Here is a 20,089-nt window from a genome sequence, read left to right as displayed (position 1 = left end):
ATATTTTGAATAAATCTTTATTTTATTAAGTATTTTGAGTCAAAGTTCATTTGGCCAAAAGATAAAAAATCTGAAATCTATAAAAGTCAGGCAAAAAATGAAGCAGTACAAACCTAATCGATATACTTATTGTATGGCGTATGAACTGCTGTATGCAATCAATTAGTTGAGTTCTTTTTTTAGATAGGTATTTTACACTAGAAAAAGTTGTCATAAGAAAAACTATCTGATAGGAACTATTCATAGTTTTTCGACCTTTAATGATAGATTATACACGGCTACTAATATTTCACTTTGTTTAACAATAACGTTAAAAAATATTCTTAATGTATAAAGGCTTTCTAATTTAACAAAACAATAAAAATTGTCACCTATCTATTACAGGTACTCGCAATTTTAACTGCACGTAGCAGAAATTAACTGAAGAGAGTGGTGTCAACACTTTCGCCCGTATTGCACGCGCCAAATCTTCTCACGGTGAAACCGTGCGAAGAAAAGTACAGGGAAAATGTTCTTTATTACTATAAACAATAAGATCCAATGCCACAGATGAGCCATGAAAGCAAGGGTACGCTTCTTCGCGAAAAATGCGAAAACTCCGCCAAGGGTCCGTTTAAAATTAGGACAGAGAATATGTATCGAATGTGTATTTTGGTTACTGGTATGCATACAAATAGTAGCAGCAAACAGACCACCGCGTTTTCTTATCGATGGACGCTCAGAAATAGTTATAAGATTAAAGGAAGGCCCTGACACGCCCGTTGGTAAGTTAGTAATTGGATATTCTTAAGCATGTGTACTTATATACTTCATACGATCATACGCAGGATAGCTGAAGATCCGACTTGTTCCTGACATGTATATCTTCTGTCTATTGACCTTATACATCAATATCTATTTCACAAGAATCCTTGTAAAAATGTATTCAGTTTTAAAATAAATAAAATCATAAGAAATTGCCGCTTCTATTAAGGTACGTATAATTCAAATTCAATTTTTTGAAACAATCGACCCACTTTCGTAATTATTGTGGTTAAAGTCACCTAAAACGAACAACCTGAATCGGTTTAGTTTGTTTGAGTGGAAACCATGACAGGACAGACATCCGGAAATTACTACGAGGGGGAAGTGGTGTTACCAAGACAACAAACACCCAACAGGGGAAGCCATACAACAATCCCGTTTACCTGGAATACGAAACTGAACGCTATTAGTCTCATCGTACGCTACTTGCTGAAATAAAGTTATGCATGTAAATAGTCATTTCTAACAAATGAATATTTAATGCTATGTAATTATGTAACTTGATTTTAGCGATTTATTTATATTTACATGCGCAAAGTACCTACGTAGCATATAGTAGAATGTAGTAGTCAAAATACATATAACAGAAGTCATATTTTCTTGTTAATAAAATTTTATTAGGTACTTGTGGTAGAAAATATGCGCATTTTATTAAAATATAGTTCTATTTACACTTGAGCTTTCAATACTTTTCGTAGTACTATTGACGCAAAAATTATATTTATTTAACCTTTTCATAAATTTTATATTCTTCCGTTTTTATTTTGATATTAAATTCTTATAATCTTAAAATTAAGAAATTAATGTGTGATTAACAGTTACTTATTTACTTATATATGCAGTCTTATTTAAATATTAGTGAAATATAATTATGATTATAACTAAGTAGGATTATCATAATTATTATGTTAATTATAACAGTCGTTTTGAATTACAGGGAGCTTAATATACCGTTTAAGGGGCATTGACCCCGACGGAGACGTATTGCGATTTGGAATAAGAGAGCAAATCGGTAGTGATATATTAAGAATAGAAGCCATTTCGTCCAACGAAGCTAATATTTATTTAGTTAAGGAATTAGATAGAGAGGTATTAAATATATTTTAGTTTTTGTATTTGAAGTTAAAACACATAATTGAACATAAATATTAATTTCATTCTTGATTTAATTTAACGTATTTTAAGGTACGTGATGAATACTCCTTTGTGCTGACATTAACTGATGGCAAACTAGGCGAGGGTAATTTTATCACGCAGAGCTTCTTGTTGTTAGTAGAAGATGTAAATGACAACGAACCCGTTTTTAAACCCTACCCTTCCGCAATTACCGTTAAGGAAAATGCACCACCTGGAGTTTTGTTAACAGTCGAAGCTACAGATCTTGATGAAGGAGCTTATGGACAGGTAGGATCAGAATAGAATTATTTTATCACTCGCTTCAGCCTGTAATATCCCACTACTGGGCATAGGCCTCTTTCCCCCTGGTAGGAGAAGGATCAGAGCTTAATCCACCACGCTGCTCCAATGCGGGTTGGCGGATATATTCCCTACTATGAGTAACGATCGCTATCAGGTGTACATGATAACAACCGGGACCGACGGCTTAGCATGCTCTCCGAGGCACGGTGGGGAGACCCACAAGGACTGCGCAAACACCCAGACCACGGACAACACCTGTATGGCCATACAAATGTTTGTCATGTGCGGGGATCGAACCCGCAACCGCCAGCGCAGCGCAACAGGCACAATCCATAGCTGTGACCGTTGCGCCAACACGGCGTCATTTTATCACTATAATCTAACAATTAACTATAATAATTTCTATTTATGTTGAAGTCTCTTTCTATTTATGTTGAAGAATATGCATAAATTGAAATTTCATGAGTTCTGTCAGATGTCATTGTCACGCATTGATAATAATAATAAGGTCAAGGTACTAGATTTGTCAATGTCAAACTGATTATAAGGAAGGTAAAGCTAAAAATATAATTTAGTAATTTTTATAAATACGTTACAGGTTTTGTACAATTTGCAAGAACTAGATGGTGATATAGATAATTTTGCTATTCAAACTGTAAATGGAAAAGGAGTAATACGTTTAACAAAACAATTAGATTACGAAAGAAAATCGCTCTACCAGTTACGAGTACTAGCAGTAGATAGGGCTAATCAGGGGAGAGTGAATACGGGTACCGCTGCTATATTAGTCAAAGTACAGGATGTTGAAGACCAACCACCTGAATTCGTGGTTGCTACTCCTGTTACAAGAATTAGCGAAGATGCATCTGTCGGTACAGCGGTTTTGCAAGGTATTCTTAAAAAAAAATTAATTTATTTTAATGACTTTTGTCGTGCCAGTAGGACTTCGCCAATGTCACGTAGAATGGAAGAGACATGATTAAGATTTATTGCTTAGGTGTAACGTATAAGATTGTTGTTTAAATTTCTAATACGTGTTTAAAATTACCAACATTATTTATAAAATAGCTTACTTAAAAAAATTGTAAAGATCTTGTAAATATGTCTATTTTGTTAAATTTGTAAATACTTTATAAATCTTGTGTAATTTCAGTTCGAGCTATTGATGGCGATAGAGGCATTAATAACCGGATCGCGTACAGTATCATATCGGGAGGAGAGGAGCACTTTGACATCGACAGTAGCTCTGGAGTTATTTACACCATCAGTCCCTTAGACCGAGAAGACCCCAGTAATAGCAATGGAGCTTACATACTTGAGATTTTGGTACAAAATTTTGCTAATATTTTAATTGCTTGCTAAGTTATTTAGTGTATGACTCTTAAATTTTGTTATATTACTGTTTATAATTATGGTCTGTCATGCTCTGTTAAGACCAGTAAAAACTTTGTGTAAAATAATTAGTAAACATAGTTTATTAGTCATTAATTTATTATTCTTTTTAAAAGCAGCCACTCATTATTTTAATTTTTCATATAAGAATAAAAACAACATTGTTTTTAGGCAACAGAGGAATCACATATAGTGTCTCCATTACCTAGTGCCACTACGGAAATAACGGTGATAGTTACTGATGTAAATGATGAAAAACCAAGATTCAGAAGTGAACGATATGTAGGGGAAGTGATAGAAAATGCTCAACAGAATACACCCATCACATTTTTGCAAGATGGAATACCAGAAGTATTTGATTATGACCAGGTATAATATATAAATGTTTTTTTTTTTGCTCGAAATAAATATAGTTAAAAAGAAAATAAAAAATTAATCTAAAACAATTAACAATTATATGCATAAAAATTAAAAAATGCTATGACTTTCTGAAACCTAAGATAACTTTTTTGTTATTTATGTTAATTTCTAAATTAAGTCCAACACAGGTGAATAATAATGTTTCTCATACTTTATATAAAATTAATGTGCAGACATTAGTCTTTCTTATAATCAATGAACTTATGTTTTATTTCAGGGCAAGAATGGCACCTTTGAACTCTATATAGTTGGAGACAATGGTGTTTTCGATGTAACACCTTTTAAGGGCATCAATGAGGCCTCTTTTCTTATAAGAGTAAATGACCCATCCTATTTGGATTATGAGAAGGTTACTGTCATGAATTTTAGTCTAGTCGCCAAAGAAATTGTTACCAAAGACCCTAAAATGAGGTAAGTCATAGTAAATGTGTCAATGATTCTAGTGGCATACATTTTTTTGAATTATTAAAAGTAATAATACTCATTTCGACATAGAATCGCAAGAAATATATTTCCACTAAAAATTAATTATTTTAATAAGTACCATAATATCTACAGCCGCGATAGACGAAGACTGTGTGAAGATGTTAGGTTTGGACTCACATTGTTGCAAACATCTGTGCTATTTTAGAAACATTAAAAGCACATCAATAAATGTATATAAAAACTGTTAACTAAATGAGATTTTCTAATAATTAATTTCAGTGTAGTCCCAATAACTGTGCATATAAAAGATGAAAATGATAATTTCCCTGAATTCACTGAATCAATTTACATGGTTTCAATACCTGAGAATTGTGGTGTGGGAACAACAGTTGCTTGGGTGCAAGCGTTGGACAAAGACTCAGATAATTATGGCACTAGAGGAGTGAGATACACTAGTCTAGGTGGCAGTATCGCTCATTTGTGAGTATTTTTTGTATAAAATATCTTTTATGGTCTATTTATACTAGCTAAAATACTTCCACGTCGCATTTTACATCCATTAAAGTTTTCAATTAATTTAGTATTTGTTTTATGATTGTTAAGTTGATTAATTATGGTAGTACGCTTATAATGAACCCAGTTGCTTATAGATTTACTTAGTACGGGTACTAGTACTAGGGTACTAGCTACTAGGTAGTTATCACCTGCCCAGCGTGGTGACTGTGGGCAAAACACACGAGTTCACGCCATTAATGGCGCCAACCTGTGGAACCATATGTCCAACAGTGGACTGCGATAGGCTAAAGTGATGAATATGATAGTACGTGTAAATTATTATCTATTTTCAGACTTCACCTCAACCCTATATCAGGAGTAATAACGGTAAAGGAAGCGGGCGATGAAAGTTTCGATCGAGAACTTGTTTCGAGACATTACCTCACTGTCGAAGCAAGAGATGATCAGGTAAAAAAAAACCTTTAACTTTCTCAATTCATACAAATATAATTAGCAATTTAATATAAAATCCAAACCTACGTACCCTGTCAAAGTAGGAAAGAAATTATCTTCGTTATTAAAATTCTTAATTGAATCATATGATTGAATGAATCTAGTATTGTTATGAACTGTATTTCTTTATCTTTTACATATATTTAAAAATTATAAGTATTAAAGCCAGTCTTTAAAAAGGAGTAAATTTATGATCTTACTAGCTGTGCGGTTTCACACGCGTTAATTTAAAAAAAATATAGCCTATAGCCTTCCTCGATAAATGGGCTATCTAACACTGAAAGAATTTTTTAAATTGGACCAGTAGTTTCTGAGATTAGCGCGTTCAAACAAACAAACAAACCTTTCAGCTTTATAATATTAGTAAAAATATATTTACCTTATTTTAAACGCCTAACAGTTCAAAGTGTACCTTAGACAGTCTCTCTAGATAGACCTGTCGTCTATTACAAATTAATGAACATAAACTATAGTAACGTGAATCATTTTAGGGTAAAGGCAATAGAAACACCGTTCAGCTAATAATAAACATAGAAGACGTAAACGACAATGCGCCGATGTTCCTCGCAAATAAGTATGAAGCAAGGTTATTTGAAAACGCACTGGAATTCGAAAATCCCCTTATTTTGGAAGCTAGAGATATCGATTTGAATGGTGAGAAATTATTTTACTTAATAAAACAATATTTGTAAAATTAGAGTCGATAGTCCGACGCTAGTCCGATTAGGTAACTTTAATAACATATATTTTTTATTCAATATCTATTAAAAATTAGTGATCGCTAAAGTTTTGGTATAAAATCATATGTGATTACACCATAAGGTTATATTTCTAGGTACTAAAAATAGTCACATTGAGTATTCAATAGTCGGTGGAGACTATAAGAAGAATTTCACAATCGATCCAAACCTAGGGATTATCACTCCAGCTGGCGGTATTGATTTTGAACTATTACCCGGTGACAATAGCATTATACGACCTATACATTTAACTGTAAGTATATAAAAATCTTTACAATGAACATTAACACATCTACGACAGATACACACGCATAAAAAAACATACCTATAATAGATCTTACAAACATAGACGAACATAAACGCAGTATACATATATTTAAACTCGCACAAACACATACGCGCACATAACACATACGCGCACATAACACATAAGCGCACACAACACATACGCACATACAACACATACGCACACACAACACATACGCACACACAACACATACGCACACAAACACATACGCGCACACAACACATACGCGCACACAACACATACGCACACACAACACATACGCACACACAACACACACGGACACACAAACGCCATAACCCCAGAATACGCACACAAACTAATACGCGTCAATGAAAGAACACGCGCACAGTAACACTGCTCATTAAACCAAATTTAATGTAGTTGTACCCTTATACTTCCTCGCCTCAGGTCCGTGCTCGAGATTTCGGAACGCCGTCGCTATCGTCCACGGTGCCAGTGTCGATATATGTGCAAGATGTGAACGATCACGCGCCTCAGTTCACACAAACGGTTTATAGGCGAGCCATACCGGAGGATATGCCTGGCGGTACCAGTGTGTTGGAGGTGTGTTCAATAATTGTAAAAAAAAATGTATTTCTATTTTTAATGCAATTCTAAACTACAAAATATGTTATCTTGTGTATATGCGTCATACAGTCAAGTTTTATCTTAAATATTGCGACTTAAGTTTGCTGGATAACACTAAAGACGTACAAACTGTATGTAGAATTTTTTAAATTAATTGATGTTTTTGCTACCTTACCTTTTTGTTTTTATTAGTTTATTTTTTTCTAGAATGTAGCTTTTTTCTTTGACGTTCGTTAAGTGTGTACAATCACCTTATAGCGAAATTAATATTTTAATTTCACTTCCGCATGTTAGAGTGTAATGAAGGTCATACACATTACGGTGTACCGAAGAGGAGTCCTTTATACTCACACCCTTCTTCTAGACCGAAGCGTGTATAATGATGATGATGTCGTCCAAGACGTATCCGTCTACGGCGACCCTCTGTTAGCGCCTGGCGTGCGCTCTGAGATGACTAGCGAAGCCAAACTTTGTTTTAAACATTGATGGTCAGTTTTAAGCGTCCGTATAGACTTAAAACTGTGGCGTCACTCTAAATGATTTTGTGCAAACTAGATTTTCCACTCATTGGCATCACTCCGGCTCTTCAGTTCTCGAACGGCCGGGCTGTTTAAAGAACGTGTACTACTTACATATTTGTGTCGAAAAATAAATGGATTCTGATTCTGCAAAAGAAACATTAATTCTTACTGCGGCTACTATTTGTTAACATATATCACAAAAAAAACAAGACAATATAGTATCTAAGATTTTATTTTTGTGTTACCCACATTAGGAATCAAGATTCAAAATGTTAAGACAATATAGTTTTTTTTTTTTTTTGTAACGCTTTGTAGATTAGCGGTACGGTCAAGTTTTTGCAAAATAAATAGGAAGCAATTCTTTTAGAGCTTGTTGTGGATGCTGTTTAGTTTTATAATTTTTGCCCGTTACTCTCCACAAACATTCTGAATTTTTATATTTTTCAATAAATTCTGTCATTATGACACGTCCAGAGAACACCGTCGCCGCCATTATAAAAACAAAGTATATACAAATGACGCTCTATCACCGCGGGCGACTGACGCGTTTGGGTGGAATGACGATTACACATCATTGCATTGCATTTGGCATTGGGCATTTGGGCATTTGGGCATTTGGCACGGCGCGCCGGGTCGGATTATGGTAGTCACGAAAAATTTTTGTTGAAACTCTGGAGTGATGATTCCACACTCATGATAAAATTTGTAGATTGGATTAAGTTGAACTGAATTTTTGGTAATTTGTAATTTTGCACTTATCATGCATACTGTATTCACCTTAAAAGGCGGCACATTTATTTTTAAGTTTCATTTTGTATTTACATTCAAAGCTCAAAAAAGCAAAAATTGCAAAAATTACAAAAAAAGCAAAAATTGGGTTTGTGCAGTCCTAGTGGGTCTCCCCACCGTGCCTCGGAGAGCACGTTAAGCCGTCGGTCCCGGTCGTTATCATGTACACCTGATAGCGATCGTTACTCATAGTAGGGAATATATCCGCCAACCCGTATTGGAGCAGCGTGGTGGATTAAGCTCTGATCCTTCCCCTACATGGGGAAAGAGGCCTATGCCCAGTAGTGGGATATTATAGGCTGAAGCGATTCAAGGCTCTGTATTGATGTAGTTGCCAAAACTAATCCACCACGTGTTTCCAGAAAATTATTACCTGGAGATCTTTAAGTCGCGAGTGAATAGGTTACTTCTAGGTAAGCGTGCTCCATCTTAGACCGCTTTTTTACTTATCATCAGGTGAAATAGTGGTCAAACGCAAGCCTATCATTGTATTAAAAAAAAAAAAAAAAAAAATCCGACGCCAATCTCCCCCGCGGCAGGTGAAGGCGCGCGACGCGGACGGCTCGGCGCTGCACAGCCGCGTGGCCTACCGCATCCAGCGCGGCGCGGCCGACAAGTTCGTGATGGACGCGCGCTCCGGCCTCGTGTCCGTGGCCGGCGGCTCCGCGCTCGACCCCGACCGCACCGAGCCCAAGACCACGCGCTACACGCTCACCGTGGTCTCTGCCCGTGCATGCTTATCCCTAACTAGCTTCTGCGCGCGACTTGGTCCGCGTGGAACAGAGGCGCGCGCAATACTTGATCGTTATTTTGCCGCGATGTTATTTTAAAACTGCGATATCCCCTGAGATACTCATTGAAATCGAATTATGTAAAAGGCTATTTTGTTTTAAATTAAATACTTGTGATGAGTAATGTATTTATTTAGATAAGGATTAATATCATGTTTATAAAAACATCGTCGCAAATAATGCATTATTTTAGAACAAACTTGGTTCGTATAAAAAAGGTTATAGTGAGCCAACCTTAAAAGACAGATATATGCTGTCGCGGACTTTTTTTAGGAACTTTTAAAGAGGATCAATTCTGTCATACATGATTTTTGCGAAACTTTTAACTGTTTTTACAACGCACGCAGCGGAAGCTCTCAAAAGGAAAAAAGAACCCCCGATTTTTAAACATTCTTCATTGGTGCTCCGCTCCTTTTGGTCTTAGCGTGATGATATATATATAGTGATGATATATAACCTTCCTCGATAAATGGGCTATCTAACGCTAAAAGAATTTTTCAAATCGGACTAGTAGTTTCTGAGATTAGCGCGTTCAAACAAACAAACTCTTCAGCTTTATAATATTAGTATAGATTAAAGATACAGTAGGACTCACTCCTGTGTCGGGGGTCCGGAAACACAATCTATATGGCCAATATAAATATCTGTCGTGAGTGGGGATCGAACCAGCGACTCGTCGTCGTCATTAATGCCTTTTATTTCTCACGCTATCCGTGGTCACCTACCACCTACTAAATAATTACGCCCCACTACGTATTGGTGTATGTATCAGTGTATGACTCAGAATTTTTTCCTGGAACATGCAAGTTTCATCTCATCTTACAGAAGATCACACCTAAATAATACTGTCAAAGTATCAAGTGCTGTTGTGTTCCTGTGGCAACTAACCTTACTTACCACAGGAACACATGTCCAGAGCTTCGGGTAGGATTGGGGGTAGGGTCAGCAGCGTGCTTGTGATGCTTTTGATATTGCAGGCGTCTGCAGCCAGTAACGGTATGGCAAGCGCCTACTAACTATTTAGTTATAATAAAACACCTGAATACCATTAATATCTCTCTGTATGCTCTGTAGGTTGCTCTCGATGGCGGTATCGGTGATCAGCAACTGAGCGCGTCGGTTATTGTGGACATAACTATCGTCGATGTTAACAACAAACCACCCATACTTGCTGAACCCGGTACTATTCATGTGATGGAGAATACTCAGGTTAGTTCGCTATTATTTAAACATCCTGTGTGTCATAGCTGGTCATAGCTTCACAGTGTGGTGAAGCTATGTGCTTAAAAGTATGAAATCGGGGCAATAAAATCAATTGGAATTAACTTGGCGTATGCAATAAATTGTATTTAATTTTCTTTTAAATTTTACAAACAATACAAATATTTAAATTAAATATTCAGACAACGACACATTCACGGTTTATTTTCAAATAAAAATAACTTGTGAATTGTGGGAAATATAAAAAAAAAATTTTAAACCTTAAATATAATAATAATAAACTATAATAGTAATTAATTTTATTTTTATCAAGGTTGGTACAACGGTATTCCGAGCTCAGGCTTACGACCTAGATGAACAACCAGTGCTACGTTTTTCTATAGACAAAGCGGGTAGTTATGCTAAAAATGAGGATGGCGTGACCGTTTCTACTTCAGAATATGATTATTTGTCTCTATGGGATTTAAACACCGTGGATGGCAATTTGAGACTAGTTAGGTAAGATTTACTTTTTTACTTGCTGTTGTGTAAGGACACAATAGCAAATAAAAGTACTACGTGAGTAACGCCTTACATGTCGGTAATCATGTAAGATTTAATTTTGTATTTATTAAAAAAGTTTTATACTCTCTTACTACTTATTTATTTGACCATCTGTTGAGATTGCTAAGATTATAAATGTTTTAGCGACTTATAAGAGGCTTTATTATAGTCTTTAAAGTAAATTTTACTAACTACTCTTTAACAATAAATATAAATATCGACAGGTTACTGGATAGAGAAAAAGTTGAAATTATAAAATTAGTTATCACAGTAGAAGATATGGCGGCAATAGATGATGGACCGGTACAAATCGCATCTGACATATTAACAATAATCGTGCAAGACGAAAATGATAATAATCCTAAATTCAGGAAATCGTTTTATAAAACATCTATAACAGAGAACTCTAAACCTGGAATGCATGTAGAAACTGTGATAGCGGATGATGCGGACAAGAATAGAACAATGACGTACATTCTAGAAGGTAAGAAAAAGTTATTGTAAATGAGATAATGAGTAGGGGAATTGTAAAAAATTATACAGGAATTAGTAAGGACACACAAAAATAGAACCTCGATAAGTATAGAAAATAAAAAAGTAAATGTTTGTTGCCAGATACAAATAAGTGTAGTTGTAGTAAAAGTCGAACAAAAATTTTTTTTAAAAAATGTATATCTATTAACACAAAAATAATAAGAGTAATATTGGTATAACTAATTTTGGTCGTATTTGCATGTATATACAAAAAATATACAAATATTTAAATTACTAAATGTACTAACTATAGGTCCAGAGGAACTTCGAAGTTTCCTGCATATCGAGAGCGCTACGGGGGAAATAGTCGTTGCGAGTAGAATCGACCACGAAATGTATTCGTGGTTAAATCTTACCGTCAAAGCTGTTGACAGCGGTGTCCCACGGCGCTATTCAGTTGTTGATTTATTTATACAGGTTTGTATTGAATTATAATATGTTATATCGAAATTTTTAGTATAATCATGTTTCCTTGGAAACGAAAAAAAAAACAGACTTCAATGTACATCCCCTATACAACCTAGGTAGTCGAAAAAATAATGAATTAAATACGTATTATTAGAGATAACTCACAAAGTACGCGTCAAATCTCGATCAAATTTAAATGGGACCACGTGACAAGCACCATATTTTGACTAAAAAAAGAATCATCAAAATCAGTCAAGCCAGTAAACAGTGATAAGGTTAACTCACATAGAAATACAATCCAATTGAGAACCTGCTCCTTTAAATACAATCCAATTGAGAACCTGCTCCTTTTTTAAGTTGGTGCAAAAGCAAATTATTTCATAGAAAAAAGAATTGTCTTAAAGCCAATTCAATCAATATATTTATCTGTCTTAGGTTCTAGATGAAAATGATAATAATCCTATATTTGAGCCATCGTCTTTCGAATATCACGTAAGAGAGGACGCGGAGCCTGGGACTGCCGTAGCTAAAATAGTTGCCAAGGACGCTGATTCGGGAGATTATGGAAAAATAACTTATCTATTGGATAGAGTATCGACACAGGTAATTATTGTAACGTACTTTCAAACCCGAATTCTACATTCAAAATCTACTTAGTAAACAGTAAAGTAATCGTTTGCGGCATCATAGAATTTTAAGCTATAACAATATTTTTTTTAACAAGCCCCCAAATTAAGTATTACGATTCTTTGGAGTCAAGCTTTATCTGTAAAAAGTTTAATTTAAAAAAATTCTTTTTATCAACAAACCAAATACACTTTATTGTACACTAAGAGAGGAAATTATTAATTTTTAAAAATTACAGTTAATTCAATTAATGTGTATTTTTAGGGAAAATTTCTTATAAATCCCGAAACGGGATACTTAAAGGTATCGGATTGGTTAGACCGCGAGTCTCAGCCTGTGTACAACTTGGTTGTAGAGGCTTGGGATAATTATCAGTTTGGATACTTAAGTGGAGAAAGCCGAAATGCTTTTAAGCAAATCATGTGAGTACTTTAATATTTAACCTGTATAAACAGAGTATACGAAATTTCAGAAAATATCCTGTATATATAAAATTCATTCTCGTTTGAGACCCCCTCTAGTAGGATATTCTTACATACAGACGAAAAGCTGGTCAATTTCCTGTTCCAACAATATATACCGTAAATTGACATATAATTGTAAAACGCTTTGTTTTCATATAACGATCGAAATACAACATTACTTATTTATATGAACAGATACATGTAGTCACATTATTAAAACTCATTCATTCACTGATCATATCTGTTTAAAACATGGTTCCAGAAACGATTTTAAACCTAACCTAAACATTTATCTCTAATTCATTAATTGCGTATAAGTGATAATTCATCTAATTTGAAAGTTCATAGCTTAACTCTTGTTTTTTAGTCTTTATTTTTTTCTCTTTATTTTTTTTTTCTCTAGTGTACACGTAGAAGACGTAAATGATAACCCGCCGGTACTAAATCTACCCTCGGAATGCGTTACAATAACCGAATTTCATAACTATAGAGAAGCTATAGTATCTGTATCGGCCACTGATGCAGATGATAATAATACTCCTAATGGAAGAGTTCAGTTTCATTTGGTTGCTGGGAAAGGACATGGTGAGTAAAAAATTGACTAACTGATATAATGATATTTTTAGCTTTCGGTAATTTTGATTAAGTAATTTGAAAAAAAATATATCACTTTTTGGCTTTTTAATAGATAAAAAGTCTGTCAAAGATCGTTTCATTTATATATCAGTCAATATAATGCACAACTTAAAATATTCATATTGTATCGTTGTCAATAGAAGATGGTTACATAATAGGCAATACTTAACTTCATTCTAAAGGTTAAATAAAATTTGTTCAAAAGTTATAATACCATTTTTATCCCATTTTATTCTACTAAAATGTATGTTATTCTATATTTCAAGAACTATTCCGTTTCGAACAAGTTGGAGGGGACGCTAACACCGGGCGTTTGTTTGCCAAACAACCTCTTAAAGACCGTTACGGGAACTATACTCTAATAGTGGAAGCGAGAGATCTTGGGAATCCAGCTAATGTGGTGCGGGGTGAACTGCACTTGTGTGTGACGGATTATAACGACCACGCACCAATATTTGTCCACCCTCCTCAAAATGTGACAATAAAAGTGCCTGAGGTGAGTGATGCGTTGTAATAGAAATATACGTATCCGCATTCAGCCCACTGCTGGGCATAAACCGCTTTATCCATGCAAGAGGAAGATTGGAGCTTAATCCACAACGCTGTTTGGCGGATATATAGTACTGTCAGTAACGATCGCTATCAGGTATTTATGACATCAACCGGGACCGACGGTTTAACGTGCTCTCCAAGGCATGGTAGGATAACATCCAAACCGAAAAGGAATACAAATATTCAGAGGTGGCTCACCCTAAAGAGCGCTAGTGCAGTGGACTCCTACGAAAGTTACATAGGTAATCTTAAATCTATATTTCTTAGCGCAGATGTTAAAAAGCTTCAAGCTGATCTTCATAGGTTGGAACACTATTGTAACACTAATTTTTTGGACCTTAACGCAGCTAAGTGTAGCGTCGTCACGTTTACAAGAAAGCGTAAAATTCTATCATGCAATTACATTTTAAAAGGTAAAAAGCTCCCTAGGAGTTCTACAATCAGAGATCTGGGTGTGATACATGATACCAAACTCCTCTTCAATGCCCACATTGATAGTGTAGTTAGTAAAGCTACTAAAGCTTTGGGCTTCGTGATGCGTACTTCGGTGGACTTTATCAGAGTCAAAACATTAAAAATATTATATTGCTCACTTGTACGTAGTCACTTGAAGTACGCTTCGCAAATTTGGAATCCTAGGTATGGGACTTATATTGCACACCTCGAAAATATTCAAAAGTAATTCCTATACTACATTTGTTTTAAATTAAATCAACCATATGTTTCTCACTCACTTCACTCACTTCAGCCTATCGCAGTCCACTGCTGGACATAGGCCTCCCCAAGTTCGCGCCACACATCCCGGTCTTCCGCAATCCTCATCCAGCCTACACCGGCAATTTTACGTAGATCGTCGGTCCAACGGGCCGGAGGACGTCCCACACTGCGTTTGCCAAGACGCGGTCTCCACTCTAGGACCCGTCTACTCCAACGGCCATCGGTCCTGCGACACAGATGACCAGCCCACTGCCACTTCAACTTGCTAATTCTGTGGGCTATGTCGGTTACTTTCGTTCTCTCGCGGATAGTCTCATTTCTAATCCTGTCTTTGAGAGAGACCCCAAGCATAGCCCGTTCCATTGCACGTTGTGCGACTTTAAACTTGTGGACCAGTCCCTTGGCCAGTTTCCACGTCTCGGCTCCGTATGTTAACACAGGCAGGACGCATTGCTCGAAAACTTTTGTCTTCAAGCATTGCGGAATCTTCGAAGTGAAGACTCGACGGAGTCTGCCAAACGCCGCCCAGCCCAACCGAATCCTCCTATCGGCCTCCTTCTCGAAGTTGTTGCGGCCTAGTTGGATAGTATGGCCTAGGTAAATATAATCCTGAACAACTTCGAGAAGGGTACCATCGACCGATACCGGTATCGGTATGACTTGGTTGTTAAACATAACTTTCGTCTTATCCAAGTTCATACAGAGACCGACACGTCGGGAGGACTCGTTTAGGCCGGCCAGCATTTGGCCTAACTCATCCAGCGTCTCCGCAAAGATGACAATATCGTCGGCGAAACGAAGGTGAGAGATGAATTCACCGTTGACGTTGATGCCCCGTTCCCCCCAATCCAAGGTCTTAAAAACATCCTCTAGCGCAGTGGTAAACAGTTTCGGTGATATTACATCCCCCTGTCTTACCCCGCGCCGGAGGGAAATAGGTCTTGTTCTTTGGTCATTGACATGAACGGTCATCGTCGCCGCGTCGTACATAGATTTTAGTACTTCGATATATCGCCAGTCGATATGACATCTCTGCAGAGAGTCCAGGACAGCCCAGGTCTCGACGGAGTCGAAGGCTTTCTCGTAGTCCACAAATGCCATACACAGCGGTTGATTATATTCTTCCGTCTTTTGGATAATCTGCCGAACAGTATGGATGTGGTCCACGGTGCTGTAGCCATTTCGAAACCCAGCCTGCTCCGGTGGTTGGAATTCGTCGAGTCTTCTGGCGAGACGATTCGTAACAACCCTCGAAAACAGCTTATAGACGTGGCTCAGAAGTGAGATCGGTCTGTAATTCTTTAACAGAGACTTATCGCCTCTCTTAAAGAACAGCACCACCACACTCCTGGACCACGCCTCCGGCGTGGTACCTCGGTGGATGACGGCGTTAAATAGTCTTGCCAAGGCTTTCAGGACAGGTCGCCCTGCGGCTTTAAGGAGTTCAGTGGTAACTCCGTCATCCCCCGGGGCCCTTCCGTTTTTAAGCTGCCCGAGCGCTGCACCAATCTCATCCTCTTCGAAGTCCGGGATACACTCCGAATAATGGCGCAACAATGGTGCCCGTGGATCTTCGGTGTCCCAAGTCGCAGGTTTGCGTGCGCTCGACGAGTACAGCTGTCCATAAAAATTCTCAACCTCTTCTCGGACCTGAGGGCGAGAGCAGACGGTTCTGCCATCTGCTGTTTTAAGCTTCGCAAGAAGGCTTCTCCCCAATGGTCTTTGGAAAACTTTGGACCCCCTATTCTGCTCAATCAGAGTAGCAACCTCTCTCGTATTTGAGCAGCGGAGGTCTCGGCGAATAATTTTCCGTACCCTCTTGGAAAGAGCCCTCTGTTCTGGCGAAGCAGCCGGCAACTCGCGCCTCTGCCGCATCAGATCCAAGGCTTCGGGAGAAAGTTTGGACTGCTTCGTTGGCTTTGTTGGTGGAAAGTGCCTGCGACCCAGTGTACACACCGTCTTCACCACGTTGTCGGTTATCTCGTCCACATCGCTAGTAGTTTCCAGCGAATCGAATCGGTTTTGGAGTTCCAACTGAAACTGCTCGGAGCCACATAGTATTTGGGGCAGCGTAGGTCGGAGAGTAGATTTCATCAAGCGGGTCCGCTCTTTTCGGAGACATATATTCAGAGTGCCCCGTACTAGCCGGTGGTCGCTGCCGGTGTTAAACCTGTTAACCACTGAGACATCTCTGAATATATGCCTTTTATCCGCTATGATGAAATCTATCTCGTTCCTCGTCACAGTATCGGGGCTTTGCCATGTCCACCTCCTTTGGGGCTTCTTCTCAAAAAATGAGTTCATCAAGAAGAGCCCCTCCGATTCGAGGAAGTTGACAAGCGTCTGCCCCCTGTGATTCCTGTGCCCCAATCCGTGTGGTCCGATGCTCGATCCGTCGCGGCCTTGTACTCCCACTTTAGCGTTGAAGTCTCCCATAACAACGCTGTAGAAGGTCGAAGTAGTGCCATGTATGGCCCTTGTAATATCTTCATACAAGGCTTCGACTTCATCGTCAGAGTGTGCCGAGGTCGGCGCATATACCTGTATCACTTTCAGGGAGTACCTGTCGGTGAGCTTAAGTACAAGGTACGCTACCCGGGTCGACACACTACTGACTTCCACAACGTTGTTAGTGAGAGTCTTGTGAACCAGAAAACCGACGCCACCTTGGGAAAGCCCATCACCTTCACGGAAGTAGAACAAGTGCCCGGAGTCCAGGATCATCGTGTCCTCTCCCTCTCTTCGGACTTCAGACAACCCCAGTATGCTCCACTTAATGTGACTAAGTTCTACCTCAAGTTCGGTGAGGTGATGGTCCAACCGTAGCGTGCGTCCATTATACGTAGCCAGGAATATTTTTCTATGGCAGCCTCCCGTACCCCGGTGATTCTTAGCACCCTCTACCCCACCGTTACCACGGCCGCTGCCGTAGCCGGGAATAGTGGGGCCGCCGGGAACTGAGGGCCTTATTTTTAGGTTCGAACTCATGGGGGTTTTTGCCCATAGTCACCACGCTGGGCAGGCGGGTTGGTGACCGCAGGGCTGACTTTGTCGCACCGAAGACGCTGCTGCCCGTCCTCGGTCTGTGCATTTAAAAAGCCAGCAGTTGGATGGCTATCCCGCCATCGGTCGGCCTTTTAAGTTCCAAGGTGGTAGTGGAACTGTGCTATCCCTTAGTCGCCTCTTACGACACCCACGGGAAGAGATGGGGTGGCTAAATTCTTTAGTGCCGTAACCACACAGCACATGTAACTCGTAACTATGTAAACCTATGTAAAAAGTGCCACATTCTTCCTCTTGAACTAAGAAGAGAAATCGCTGACTTAACTTATCTGTTTATTACTTCAAATCGAATAGACTGTCCTGAACTTTTGTCACAAATCTCATTTAATATTCCATCAAAAACATAACGGAAAAATCCTTTAATTTACCTACCCTCTGTCTCCTCAAACTATTAGGTCTTTACCTATGAAATTGCCGTTTTGTCGTACTGGTTCTTTCAAAACTAAAAAAAAATCGCTAAGAACCCGAATTTCTAATTATTTTTATCTTAAGAATATAGAATTCTTTTTTTTTATAGTTAAACATTTGTTTAAATAATAGTTTAATGTTTAAGCGTTCTGTTTACATCGCATTTGTACGTTTTTCGTCATCATGGATATGTTAAAAATTTGAATGATTATGGATTATGAGTTCCGTCGTGGTAGCAAAGCGGCAGAAGCGGCACGCAACATCAACGACTTTTACGGTGCAAACACTACTAAGATCGTACCACCAGGTATTCGTTTGCTCGCTTTCATTCAGGAAATTTTGACTTAAGAAATGAACCACATACGTGTTTGGCCGAAAATGTTGGATGACAATGACAAATTAAAGGGGACTGTGGAGGCTGATGATTCTCAAACTACAGCTGAATTAGCAGCAGCTTTCGAAGTTAGCACTAAAGCAATATTGGTCCATTTGCGTCAAATTGGCAAGGTAAAGAAGCTCGACAAATTGGTGCCTCACGAATTGAATGAACGCCAGCGCGAAATACGCGTCGAGACGTGCCTTGCACTGCTCAACAGACACACAAACGAAGGCATATTGAATCGCATTGTTACTTGTGAAGAAAAATGGATTCTATTAGTCAATCGCAAACGCTCAACTAGTTGGTTAGATCCTAGTTCAGTACCTAAACAATGCCCTAAACGAAAAATGACCCCTAAGAAAGTGATGATAATTATTGTATATTTGCTGGTCTAGCGCCGGAGTAATTTATTACAGTTTCTTACCAAACGGCATGAGCATTAATGCAGATATGTACTGTGAAGAACTAAACAAATAATGGGGAAGCTCGCACGTTTCCAACCAGCTTTGGTCAATTTCTCAGCTCCGCTGCTCCTGCACGACAACGCGCGACCTCATACTGCACAGCAGACGGTCTCCAAGTTACAAGAGCTGGGGTTGGAAGTTCTCCGTCATCCACCATACTCACCAGATCTTCTCCTACTGACTTCCACTTTTTCCAGATTTTGGATAACTTTTTGGTTTTTGGCGGAAAAAAAATTCAATACCTGAGAGGCAGTACAAAATGCCTTTGAAGAGTTTGTTGCCTCCCGTCCAGCAGAGTGTTTCACCTTTCATCAAATACGGCAATTGCATAGGTAAAGACCCATTATAATCAAAAAACTTTCATTTGGCGAGCAGGTAACAATTTCAATATGATTGCGAATAAATTTGATATAAGATCTCTTTGACACTAGCTGTGCGTCTGTTAGAAAGTTGATTATTCTGATACTCATTCTTTAACTCTCTTTTATTTTGTTGGTATTGTGATAACAACATTATTATAGATACATTGATATATCTTGTCTTGTCTATATATCTTGTTAGTGATGTATTTCTCTTGTAATTTCTGTTTCTATATGTGGGGAACTATTATTAGCTTTATGTTTCTATGTAAATTGTCTATTTGTGAATGTATTTTAGCTGTTGTTCCTCCTCAAAATTAAATAAATAAAATAAATAATAAACTTTATAATACATAATATCCTTACATTATATTTCTATTTTACTATACTTATACAATAGTAATATAGTAATAATAATATTACCTATGCGTACATTTGGCGTCAAATTGTAACGATTGTAGCGCCAGCGATTGCGCTCCTATGAAACGAAGTTTACATAGTTCGATTTC

General features: G+C 37.9%; 1 protein-coding gene across 1 annotated transcript in view; it reads left to right on the top strand.

Annotated features, from left to right (window-relative positions):
* Positions 1-556: 556 nt before the first annotated feature.
* LOC123655823 (cadherin-23-like) overlaps positions 557-20,089 on the top strand; it is a 42,655-nt gene continuing 23,122 nt past the window's right edge. Inside the window, exons 1-21 of the mRNA XM_045591576.1 lie at positions 557-764; positions 1,742-1,893; positions 1,990-2,208; positions 2,822-3,113; positions 3,377-3,549; positions 3,787-3,984; positions 4,253-4,446; positions 4,741-4,941; positions 5,310-5,424; positions 5,961-6,123; positions 6,305-6,462; positions 6,925-7,080; positions 8,954-9,133; positions 10,280-10,414; positions 10,740-10,924; positions 11,194-11,453; positions 11,757-11,920; positions 12,347-12,514; positions 12,803-12,960; positions 13,406-13,587; positions 13,905-14,134. Of these exons, the coding sequence (XP_045447532.1) occupies positions 557-764; positions 1,742-1,893; positions 1,990-2,208; positions 2,822-3,113; positions 3,377-3,549; positions 3,787-3,984; positions 4,253-4,446; positions 4,741-4,941; positions 5,310-5,424; positions 5,961-6,123; positions 6,305-6,462; positions 6,925-7,080; positions 8,954-9,133; positions 10,280-10,414; positions 10,740-10,924; positions 11,194-11,453; positions 11,757-11,920; positions 12,347-12,514; positions 12,803-12,960; positions 13,406-13,587; positions 13,905-14,134 (3,891 nt within the window). The remainder of the gene's footprint in view (positions 765-1,741; positions 1,894-1,989; positions 2,209-2,821; positions 3,114-3,376; positions 3,550-3,786; positions 3,985-4,252; positions 4,447-4,740; positions 4,942-5,309; positions 5,425-5,960; positions 6,124-6,304; positions 6,463-6,924; positions 7,081-8,953; positions 9,134-10,279; positions 10,415-10,739; positions 10,925-11,193; positions 11,454-11,756; positions 11,921-12,346; positions 12,515-12,802; positions 12,961-13,405; positions 13,588-13,904; positions 14,135-20,089) is intronic.

Source organism: Melitaea cinxia, chromosome 8 (genome assembly GCF_905220565.1).
Source record: "Melitaea cinxia chromosome 8, ilMelCinx1.1, whole genome shotgun sequence".
Classification (NCBI taxonomy): domain Eukaryota; kingdom Metazoa; phylum Arthropoda; class Insecta; order Lepidoptera; family Nymphalidae; genus Melitaea; species Melitaea cinxia.
The sequence above is the reverse complement of the archived record's forward strand: the minus strand, read 5'-3'. Positions and strand labels throughout refer to the sequence as shown.